The sequence below is a fragment of the Bufo bufo genome, chromosome 9 (genome assembly GCF_905171765.1).
Source record: "Bufo bufo chromosome 9, aBufBuf1.1, whole genome shotgun sequence".
Lineage (NCBI taxonomy): Eukaryota > Metazoa > Chordata > Amphibia > Anura > Bufonidae > Bufo > Bufo bufo.
The window spans coordinates 141533121-141545281 of NC_053397.1; the positions used below are offsets into that span (position 1 = coordinate 141533121).

The following is a 12161-nucleotide window of genomic DNA, read 5'->3' on the forward strand; positions in this document are numbered from 1 at the left end:
AAACTAAGCAGTGCCAGTAGCGGTGACGACAGGTTCGCGGGCACGTGATGCACGCGAACAGAGCTGCATTGATACCAGGTGTTGCGGCGTTTGGCCTCCGCCCTTTGGTGACGTACAGCAGTTATGTACCACCCAATAGGAGGGGTAAGGGTTGACACATGCGCATTGGCGAGGAACAGACGCGCAGAACCAGCGTGTACCTCCGCGAACTAAGACGCCATCCTCCTGGTTCACTCCACAATTCCCTAGCAAGGTATAGTTGTATGTAATTGGTTCACATTGAGATGTGGTGTAAATGAATGAATTGTAACATTCCTATAAAGGGGAGTGCACGTTTTTGTATTGGTTAATTAACTAATTGGTAACAATCTTACTATGTACTTATACTGGCACTATTGCACTTTATGTTTCACCTGACTTGAGAAAGGTTCTGTGAGAGAACCAAAACGTTGTCACTTGATATGTGTGAATAAAGAGCACATTTTATCTTTTAAGGAGTGCTGCGGACTTTCATTGCCTATATATATATATATATATATATATATATATATAGGAAAAGAAATCAAGGCAGCACTCCTGGTAGTCTAGTATGGGTGCCAGCGGCGAAAAACACCTTTCCAAGGTGTACAATATAGAATAAAGAAAGACACCGCAGCACGTCCGTTTTTATAAAGGGTCCCACTTTCTTCACCAAACGGACGTGCTGCGGTGTCTTTCTTTATTATATATATATATATATATATATATATATATATATATATATATAAAAAGGACGTATATATGTATGTATGTATGTATGTTCCGCGATCACTCAAAAACTCAACCATCTATTTCAACTAAACTTGGTATACACATCCCTTGCTACCTAGAACATACAGTTCCAAACATATACCCTAAAAATATAAATATGGCACATCACATGACCTACATTAGCCAATAGAAGCCTGCAGGTGTTTCTCTTCATATCCCAACTGCCATACACACGGTCACATGTCCCTTATCAGCAAATAGAAGCTCACAGGTCCTTAGTCTCCACATACACACAGTTTTACACCAGGTTTCTATAATAACCCTGCCATTTTCCTTCACTGCTTCAGGTCAGCTTTAAAGGGGCAGGCTATGTGGATGACACTGTTAAGGGAGCGGAGTGCTGTGGAGGCGACAGTTCAGGGGGTAGGTAGGGTGGCCATTAAAAACTGTGAACTTAAAAACCCTGCCCCAGGTCCCACTAAACCACGCCCCTAAGCAGGTTAGGCCACGCCCACTCCACAGCCTACAGGGTTTGAAAAAATGAAGGTAAAAATCAACTTCCGTCAGCTGCAGGGGTGGGAGGGCTAGTGACTTTCTCCCTGCAACTCACACTCAGACAGCACACTGCTGCTGTCTGAGAGTGAGCTGTTCAAAAGGACATCCCTGCGTGAGATATTCCCAAAAAATGCATTAGCCAATAGAAGCCTGGTCACATGGCCCTTATCAGCCAATAGAAGCTTGCAGGCACTTAGTCTCCACATACAGACAGTTTTGCACCAGGTTTCCATAACAACCCTACCATTTTTCCTCACTACTGTAGGTCAGCTTTAAAGGGACACGGCGCTGTGGATGACATTGTTAAGGGAGCGGAGTGCTGTGGAGGTCACAGTTCAGGGGCATGTAGTGTGGCCATTTAGGCCACCCTCAAAAGACGGACTTAAAAACACCGCCCCCAGGTCCTGCTAAGCCACACCCCCTCCCACTTCGCATGCGACGGGGATTGAAAAAATGAAGGTAAAAATCAACTTCTGTCAGCTGCAGGGGATCGAGGGAGGGTTACTTTCTCCCTGCAGCTCATGCTCAGACAGCACAGTGTTGAGTGAGCTGTTCAAAATAACATCCCTGTGTCCGTCCAGGCCCTGCGCCAGACGGAGGACAGGATGAATGAAAGCCGGACTGTCCCGCCCAAAACCAGGCTGCTGTGGAGGTTACTGTTAAGGGGGCGGGATGCTGTTGAGGTCACTGATAAGGGGGCAGGCACTGTGGAGATCACTGATAAGGGGGCAGGCACTGTGGAGGTCTACGTTAAGGCGATAGGGATCTGTGGAGTTCACAGTTAAGGGGACGTTCATCTATGGAGGTCAGTGTTAATTAGCGGGGTGCTGTAGAGGTCACTTTTATGGGGGATACTGGCAATATCTTTTAATGACATACACAAACATTAAATGAAATAGATGAAATACACCCGTGCGAAGCCGAGTCCTTCTGCTAGTCATGTTATAATAATGTGCATATGAATCATGACACATTAAGGAATATATATAATTCATTGTTTTTTTAATAAATACTTTTTAAAATATATTTTATACTGATCAAATCAGTCTATATTCTCCGGTGTGGCATGAATACAGAGTGCCTTCCATAATATTACATACCAATTTAGTTTACCAATCGGCGGAGGGTACGCCGGTGGTAATGCACCTTAATCCAGAAGCCTGGAATAGGAGAGCCACTGTGACATTATCAATATATGTTTATGCATACATGGCATGGATGTAGCAGATCTGCAGTATTTTGCTTCTTCCAGATTTATCTTGTTCGCTTTGCCCCTTGTTCATGTGCCCCTGTGTATGTGAGTTGCACTTCATTGATGTAATAATCCTAATCTTTCATAGAAGAGAAGCGGAATGAATTATTCTCTCATCCGACTGTGCGCAAAGTATACTGTGATGCTGTTGCACCTCTTTTTAAACCGGTATGTTTTTAATTCTTAGTAAATATTTTATTGTTCCCCAATACATCTTTTGTGGATATGTTTATTTTGTCATAATTTAGAGATAAGCTTGTAACACTGCTTTATGACCTGCAAGTCCCTACACAGCTTGTAAAAGTTGATGGTTTGGTGATTCTTTGTAGATAGTTTGGTGATCAGGTAGATTCTCAGCCAACCTTTACTGGTCCCAAGAAAGAAGGGCTTCTATTTGTGATTATCAGTGAAGAGGTAGTTATGAGCAGCAAAGAAAAAGGGGGTCAGTCAGCACATCCCAATGCGCAGGGGCACGTTGCTATGGCTGAAAACAACACTGTAAAAGAAAACATGCAATGCAACAGCTCTCTGCAACCCAAATAAAGTACAAAAATGCATAATAATTGCTAGTGCTATACTTATAAATTAGAGATGCTTGGCAAATACATTTTGTACAAAAATATTTGAGCCCGTATGCCGCACGTCAAGGCGATCTCTGTAAGACGGGTTCCTAACACTATATACTACCCTTTATGTGCCATGACGGCTTCCATACAATTCAGGGAGTGTAAGTTCCACATGCATGCTGGGCCTGCTTTCATTTCTGTCATCTATGGTGCCAAAATGGCCTCCATTATATCCAAGGAGTGCAGGTACCAACATGCATGCCAAGCCCACTCCACACCTCTCCTGGTGCCAAATGGCCACCAAAGACTGCAATGAGAGTCCACACTATACCTCTCCTGGTGCCAAATGGCTTCCAGTGAATGAGGGAGAGCAGGCTAAGCTATATACTCACACAATTAAAATCAGCCTATGGGGCAGACGAGCTGGTCAGGAGTGCACGACTGAGGTGTCAGCCACACCTCCAGTACAAACTGCAAAGAAAAAGGGGGTCAGTCAGCACATCCTTGGTACCTGCACACCTTGGATATAATGGAGGCCATTTTGGCACCAAAGATAACAGAAATTAAAGCAGGCCCGGCATGCATGTGGGACCTACACTCCCTGAATTGTATGGTAGCCGTCATGGCACATAAAGGGTAGTATTTAGTGTTAGGACCTGTCTTACAGAGATCGCCTTGACGTGCATCAGACGGGCTCAAATAATTTTGTACAAAATGTATTTGCCAAGCATCTCTAATTTATAAGTATAGCATTAGCAATTATTATGCATTTTTGTACTTTATTTGGTTTGCAGAGAGCTGTTGCCTTGCAACGTAGTTATGAGCAATCACATATTTTAGAACTCCCATTCATTTTAATGCAGAGTGAGTGCATGCTTGCAGCCTCCTCTTGAAGTAGTTATACGCCCATGAAAAATGACTGTGACCTTACCAAGCCCAGCTCTGTTTTTGTGTCTGCTGTCCCTCTAGCTATTGTTTGATAATTAAGCGGCCATCAAGATTGATTGGACAGGGGGGGCGGAGCTAGCCGAGATGGACGCCTGATCTCAGAGTTCCTCACAGACGTGGCTGCTTTACGGGTAATCTATCCCCCTAACATGGTGAAAACTAACAGAGAAAGAAGTGAGAACACCCCAGGCTCACAAAGATTGGTCCACACACAGTCTGAAATGGACCGTTTTCTCAAAAAGAGAGGTTATTCCCCGGCATGCAGAAACAAGATGGCGCCGGAGGGAGCTAGAGCAGCCGTGCAGCCGGAAGACTCGGATGGAGAAAGCTCCTGTGCCATGTCAGAAGGAGCAGAAGCCTCCGATTTACGCAGAGCCCTAAAACCTTTCACAGATGCACTTCGTGCGCACAAACTGCCAGTGCGGTGGTTGTTTCCCTTTGGCCTGGCTACCTCAAAAGCAGGCCAGCAAATTGTGATTAGAACGCCACAGGACTTATCAGCAGCTTGGGAAAAGCTAGATATGGAACCAGTGGAAGTTCAACCATGGATGCCTGTGTCAGAGGAACTTCAGATTCCGGACTTACCTGAGATCCCAACATGGCAAGTGGTCAAGAAACCAAAGTCCCCAAAGTATAAGAAGAACACTTAAAGGTTGACGAGAGTCCACCCCAACTACATCTTCAAAGTCGCCTCTATCCTTCTACACCAGATGCGACATTAAAGGGTCATTAGGCGGCCCTCTAACTGTTTCTCTCAACAGATCAGTTATATGTTTCACTGCAGGTCGTATATTCACCTTGTTATGGTCTGCATTGTGTTCATGTCTCTGGGGTCGCCAGTCCATTATTCTTTCAGTGGATGGTGATCTTAGAGCTACATTTATAGTTCACTTCTTCTCATTAAGCATTAAGAAAGTTTCCTTTTTCTATTGCTTTTTCACCTTTAAGGTCTATTGAGACCTCCTAGTTCAAACCCGTTATGCAATGCTATGTGTAATTCCAGCTGTCTACAAAAAGCAGCTAGTCTTTCTGTAAATGGCTTTCCTCCCTTCCTAGCGGGGGTGTTGTGTTCCTCCGGGCCGAACCCATCTTCTCCATCTATACACAGAGGGGGACATGGGGGGTCTCGTTGAAACGCAAACACCTCAGTTAAAGGCTGTATCAACCACATCTACCAATCCCCTGTCTGTTACCACTGTGTTGTAAAAATTGGTTCCTGTTAGTTTCCTCCCTTATTAGGCTCGCGGTAGGCTGTGTAATGTACTTCTCTGAATGGAGTTATGGCTAATTTAAATGTATGGTCTCATAATGTGAACGGGCTTAATATTCCCCAAAAAAGGAAACAGATCTTCAACCTACTACTTAAACAGAAAGCAGATATAGTCATGTGGCAGGAGACGTATTTCCGCCATAACCATATACCCTCTCTATCCACATCTAAATATTCACAATGGTTTCATGCCACGCACTCATCTGCTTCTAGGGGAGTGTCTATAGCCATCAGTTCCTCCATCCCTTTTCGTCTTGTTAAATCTCACATAGATCCTGGTGGCCGTCTGCTCATTATACAGGGCACAATTTTTAATTTAAAAATCACTATAGCTAATGTATACGCACCTAATTCACACCAAGTCCCTTGGTTAATCAGGACGCTCAAGACGATTAGAGAGTATACTGAAGGAATGCTGATAGTGGGTGGTGACCTTAATATCTCCTTAATAAAAATACAAAAAATCCGCAGCACTCATCAATGTAGTAAATCCAAAGGGGTTTATTCCATAAACAGCAAGGTGATGCGACATTTCGACCTAACCAGGTCTTTCTCAAGCAAGAAACGTCGCATCACCTTGCTGTTTATGGAATAAACCACTTTGGATTTACTACATTGATGAGTGCTGCAGATTTTTTATATATTTATTCTGAAGTCGGGATCATCAGCCAGGGTCCTCATCTGCGTGCACCATCATTACCCTCAAGGTATTTCTTAACGGCTTTTCCTTATGTGGGACAGTAGTGCTGCCAAACCTCATTATACTTAATATCTCCTTAGACACCCCGTCTCAAGGTTCCTCCAAAATTCCAAGGAAACAAATGATTAAATTAATGATAGCATTGGCGGAGATGCGTCTGGTTGATGTCTGGAGGACTATTCATCCCACAGACAGGGATTACACTTTTTTCTCACACGTTCACAACTCATATAGCCGCATTGACTATCTACTAATGCCTGACTCCCATATAACAATGGTGAAGAGTGCAAATATTGGGAATCTGGTGATATCAGATCATGCCCCTGTCATGTTGTCACTCTCTCTCCAATGTCTCCCACACAAGGCATGGTCGTGGAGGTTGAATACCACACTTTTTGAAACACAGACACACTTAAAGGCATTGGGAGATAAGCTACAACACTACTTCAAAACTAACACCTCACCGGAAACTTCCACACCAATACTTTGGTAGGCCCACAAGGCCTACATAAGGGGTGAACTGATAGCTCTGGGTTCTTATGTTAAGAAGAAAGCCACAAAGGAGTTGATGTCGTTGCTTTCCCAGATCCAAACACAGGAAAAACTGCATAAATTAACGCATTCTGATGTGCATAAAGAGGCTTTGATCACACTTAGACGTAGGGTCAAAGACCTTCTTAACATTAAGGAGGCTCGATCTCTCTCTCCGCCTAAAAAGTAGAATTTATGAACACGGTGACAAAGGGAACAAAATGATGACTCACTTAATTAAAAAGAGGAGGGAAAAAAACTTTTTTTCATCAATAAGGTCCAGCCCATCTTTGAGAGTCACCTCTACCCCTCTCATTGCTAAAGCCTTCCAGTCATTCTATACTAATCTATATAACCTCCCTTCATCAGTTGTGGATCCTAATTTACAAGGAAAACCTTATGAATCTCTCCTTGCAGAGTTCCTGGATTCAATTAAATCCCCCACATTATCTGGAGAGGAACGACAGCAACTCCTTAAACCCTTTTCAATGTCTGAAGTAGAAAAAGTCCTCAGTTCCATCCCTATAGGGAAGAGCCCTGGTCCAGATGGACTCCCTATTATCTACTATAAAAAATTCAAACAGTTTTTACTTCCTCACTTCACGGACCTCTGCAATTCACTGCTGGGTGGATATTCTCTAGCTCCCCAGACCTTAAGGGCACATATAACAATTCTACAGTCGTGACCAAAAGTTTTGAGAATGGCACAAATATTAGTTTTCACAAAGTTTGCTGCTAAACTGCTTTTAGATCTTTGTTTCAGTCGTTTCTGTGATGTAGTGAAATATAATTACACGCACTTCATACGTTTCAAAGGCTTTTATCGACAATTACATGACATTTATGCAAAAAGTCAGTATTTGCAGTGTTGGCCCTTATTTTTCAAGACCTCTGCAATTCGACTGGGCATGCTCTCAACTTCTGGGCCAATTCCTGACTGATAGCAACCCATTCTTTCATAATCACTTCTTGGAGTTTGTCAGAATTAGTGGGTTTTTGTTTGTCCACCCGCCTCTTGAGGATTGACCACAAGTTCTCAATGGGATTAAGATCTGGGGAGTTTCCAGGCCATGGACCCAAAATGTCAAAGTTTTGGTCCCCGAGCCACTTAGTTATCACTTTTGCCTTATGGCACGGTGCTCCATTGTGCTGGAAAATGCATTGTTCTTCACCAAACTGTTGTTGGATTGTTGGAAGAAGTTGCTGTTGAAGGGTGTTTTGGTACCATTCTTTATTCATGGCTGTGTTTTTGGGCAAAATTGTGAGTGAGCCCACTCTTTTGGATGAGAAGCAACTCCACACATGAATGGTCTCAGGATGCTTTACTGTTGGCATGACACAGGACTGATGGTAGCGCTCACCTTTTCTTCTCCGGACAAGCCTTTTTCCAGATGCCCCAAACAATCGTAAAGAGGCTTCATCGGAGAATATGACTTTGCCCCAGTCCTCAGCAGTCCATTCACCATACTTTCTGCAGAAGATCAATCTGTCCCTGATGTTTTTTTTGGAGAGAAGTGGCTTCTTTGCTGCCCTTCTTGACACCAGGCCATCTTCCAAAAGTCTTCGCCTCACTGTGAGTGCAGATGCGCTCACACCTGCCTGCTGCCATTCCTGAGCAATGCACTGGTGGCACTCCGATCCCGCAGCTGAATCCTCTTTAGGAGACGATGCTGGCGCTTGCTGGACTTTCTTGGATGCCCTGAAGCCTTCTTAACAAGAATTGAACCTCTTTCCTTGAAGTTCTTGATGATCCTATAAATTGTTGATTGAGGTTCAATCTTAGTAGCCACAATATCCTTGCCTGTGAAGCCATTTTTATGCAACGCAATGATGGCTGCACGCATTTATTTGCAGGTCACCATGGTTAACAATAGAAGAACAATGATTTCAAGCATCACTCTTCTTTTAACATGTTAAGTCTGCCATTTTAACCCAATCAGCCTGACATAATGATCTCCAGCCTTGTGCTTGTCAACCTTCTCACCTGAGTTAACAAGACGATTACTGAAATGATATCAGCAGGTCCTTTAATGACAGCAATGAAATGCAGTGGAAAGGTTTTTTGGGGATTAAGTTAATTTTCATGGCAAAGAAGGACTATGCAATTCATCTGATCACTCTTCATAACATTCTGGAGTATATGCAAATTGCTTTTATAAAAACTTAAGCAGCAACTTTTCCAATTTCCAATATTTATGTAATTCTCAAAACTTTTGGCCACGACTGTACACAAAGAAGGGAAAGACCCCGAGGACTGTGGGAGCTATAGGCCCATCTTTTTACTCAACTGTGACTTGAAATGGTGGTCTAAATTACTGGCATACAGAATATCCCCCCTGTTAAACAAGCTTATTGATCCGGAACAAGTAGGGTTTTTCCCTGGAAGGGAGGGGGAAAACAACATATGGAGACTGGTACACCTGATTCACAATGCTCATGTAAGGAATACACCCATGTTGTTGTTGGGCACTGATGCGGAGAAGGCATTCGACAGGGTCAACTGGGACTTTATGAAAGCTACATTTATGAAATTTGGTTTTCCCTCTGTGTTTGTCACAGCTATTTTCTCACTATATACCTGCCCAACTGCGCAAGTGCTGGTAAATGGTACTCTGTCGGATGCCTTCTCCATCAGAAATGGGACTAGGCAAGGTTGTTCCCTCTCCCCTTCCCTATTCATCTTATGTCTAGAAATGCTAATTCTAAAAGTCAGACAATCTGATAAAATACAGGGTATCCCCCTGGGTCAATATCATCATAGGTCTGCAGCATTTGCTGACGACCTCTTAATTATAGTATCCAATCCGATTGAGGCCCTCCCCATTATCATGTCCATATTTAACCAATACGGTGTGCTCTCTAATTTCAAGATCAACTTTTCCAAATCAGAGGCCCTTCCGATTAACATTTCACCCACCATTTTAGCCCCGCTCAAACGTTCTTCTCCTTTTAAATGGCCCCCAACAGCCATCAAGTTTCTGGGTGTGCATGTCCCAGCTGACCTGAACCTACTGTTTAAGCTTAATTACACTCCATTACTATCCAAGGTTAGATCCTTTATCTCCTCTTTAAAGGTGCCATACATGTCATGGTTTGGTAGAAAAAAACTATTGTCCACGTTTGTTCTACCTCAATTTCTATAAGTCCTGCAGGCTATCCCGATACACCTACCGTCCTCCTACTTGGCTCAAATTAGGAGTTTATTCACTTCCTTTTTGTGGAGGAACAGGAGACCTAGAATAGCCTTCTCACTCCTAACCCAAAAGAAGAGTAAAGGTGGTATCTCACTGCCTGATATATCAGTGTATAACAAGGCTATCCAGCTATCCAGATGGGCACTCCTTGCAAATGACAAATTGGAGGCACCTTACCTAGATATAGAAAGAACTCTACTGGAAGTGCATAGACATGCTCTATTGTGGTTAAGGGAGGTCCCGCTCTCTCTCTGCCCTAAGATGTGCATCCTAACAAAGAGTATGCTTAATAGTTATCGAAACTCCCCAGCCTCCCCTTAAAATGGAAGTAAAGTGTCAAAAATTGCCCCACTTAGTGTGTTACCTTATCTCTTTGACAAAATGGGGGGGAGGGAGAAGAGTTGGTGGCACTCTCTGGGAGGAACAAAGATAGGCGAGATGAAAAAAACAACCACATAATCTCCTTGGAAAATATTCACATTAAACTGGAAAGAGACCCTCCTACAAGTTTGGGACTTTAATAACATATGTAAGAAATACGAAAAAACTGCTACCCCAACATTCCTCGATCCCACGTGGTTGGAAAACCTCACAGCCCTCCCTTCACCATTGAAAAAATCACTATCTGTTATCTATAATAACTTACTGAATCTTACCAGTATATCCAAACCCTATTACTTATGTTACTGGGAAAAAGAATTAGGAAGATGTTTATCGGATAATGAATCAACTTATGTCCTTTCCCATTCAAAAGGTTTCTCTAACTGCATCCGTTACCAGGAAAACTCCTACAAAATTATCACTAGGTGGTACAAAACACCTGTTTACCTAGCCTCTATTGGAGTCTCTCCTACTGATCAGTGCTGGAGATGCCAATCGGATGTGGGTTCCATGCTCCACATCTGGTGGTCTTGCCCTATGGTATCACAATATTGGAGGGATGTAGAAGATTCCATAAATGCTATTTGTTCTACTTCTATCAAACTAACTCCTGAGCTAGTACTGCTCTGGATCTCAACTTTCAACCTACTAAAGACAACCTTCCTACACATATGATTGCAACAGCAAAACTACTCATCACCACTAAGTGGAGAGATTCCACACCCCCAAATATAAAAATGTGGTTTAATAAAATGCAACAGCTTCATAGAATGGAGGAATTGTTGGGTTGGTTCCATAGTAATAGACATAGTAATAAACTAGACTTAAATACCTTAAGGTTTGGCAACCTTGGAAAGAGGCCCAGGCAATAAGAGACTGAAACACCTTGGATCAGGTTGAAGTACAGAGCCGTCAAGAGAACATGTGTTCGATCTAAGAAACAAGATCCTCCATGTACTCTAGTAACTTAAATGTTGTCCCCATTCATCATTATCATTAAGATCAATATTTATGAGAAAGACTTACTCATACTTATTTATGCATAGTTATATACAACTTCTTACCACTTCATTAGCAAAATACCCCCTATGAGACTTATTGCTCTCCTGCTGCTACTGAGCCTAGTTCTTTTCACTTTTTATGTTTATTTGTATTTTTTGTACCCTTTGTACATTATGATGTGATATACATATACAGCTGTATACTATGTCATGCTGCAATGATGTTTTATAATTTTACACGCTGTGTATCTCAATTGTTATACGCTACTGTTTTATTATTACTACTTGAAATAATTGAAATAATAAAAAGAGATTATACAAAAAAAAAAAAGATTGATTGGACAGGCTTAGAGTTATGGACTTGAAGGGGTTGTGCACTTTGGGGGTTTTTGGCAAACCCCCCTCTTGGGCAAACGTGCGAAGGGAAGCCTATTTACATGCTTCCCAGTACTGGCTCTCCTCTCCTTCTCTCCTCGACTATCCGTTTTGATGCAGCTGCAGTCAATCGCTGGCCGCAGTGGTGATCTACTTCCCTTGCTTCCTGTCAAATGGTCACATGACGTAAGGAGAGCAGATCACCGCTGCTGCCAATAATTGGCTGCAGTGACATGAAAACAAAAGTGGACATCCTGGGAGCGCAGTGGAGCAACCAAGCTAAAAAACCAGTGTTTTATATTGATGACCTATCCTCAGGATAGGCCTTTAGTATCTGATCGTTGGAGGTCCAACAGCCGGGACCCCTGCTGTTCTGCAGTAGCTCCGACATTGGAACTACACATCTCTGTCCATTAGTGGATTATGCTGGTTACTGTAGTACTGCTCCAATTCACTTCAGTGGGAGTAGCACTGCAGTAACCAGACCTATCCACTACACAATAGACAGACCTGTGTAGTTTTGGCACCTACTTAGACTGCTGAAAACATCAATAGGCTATCAGTATAAAAGGGTATACCCCTTTAAGAATATAGTAGATTTATACATGCTGTTATCTGCACACCACATTACTAGTATT

General features: G+C 42.8%; 1 protein-coding gene across 1 annotated transcript in view; it reads left to right on the top strand.

The window, feature by feature from the left end:
• Positions 1-12161, top strand: part of L3MBTL2 (L3MBTL histone methyl-lysine binding protein 2) — an 837765-nt gene that overhangs the window by 495052 nt on the left and 330552 nt on the right. Inside the window, exon 10 of the mRNA XM_040406869.1 lies at positions 2646-2725. Coding sequence (XP_040262803.1) covers positions 2646-2725 — 80 coding nt within the window. The remainder of the gene's footprint in view (positions 1-2645; positions 2726-12161) is intronic.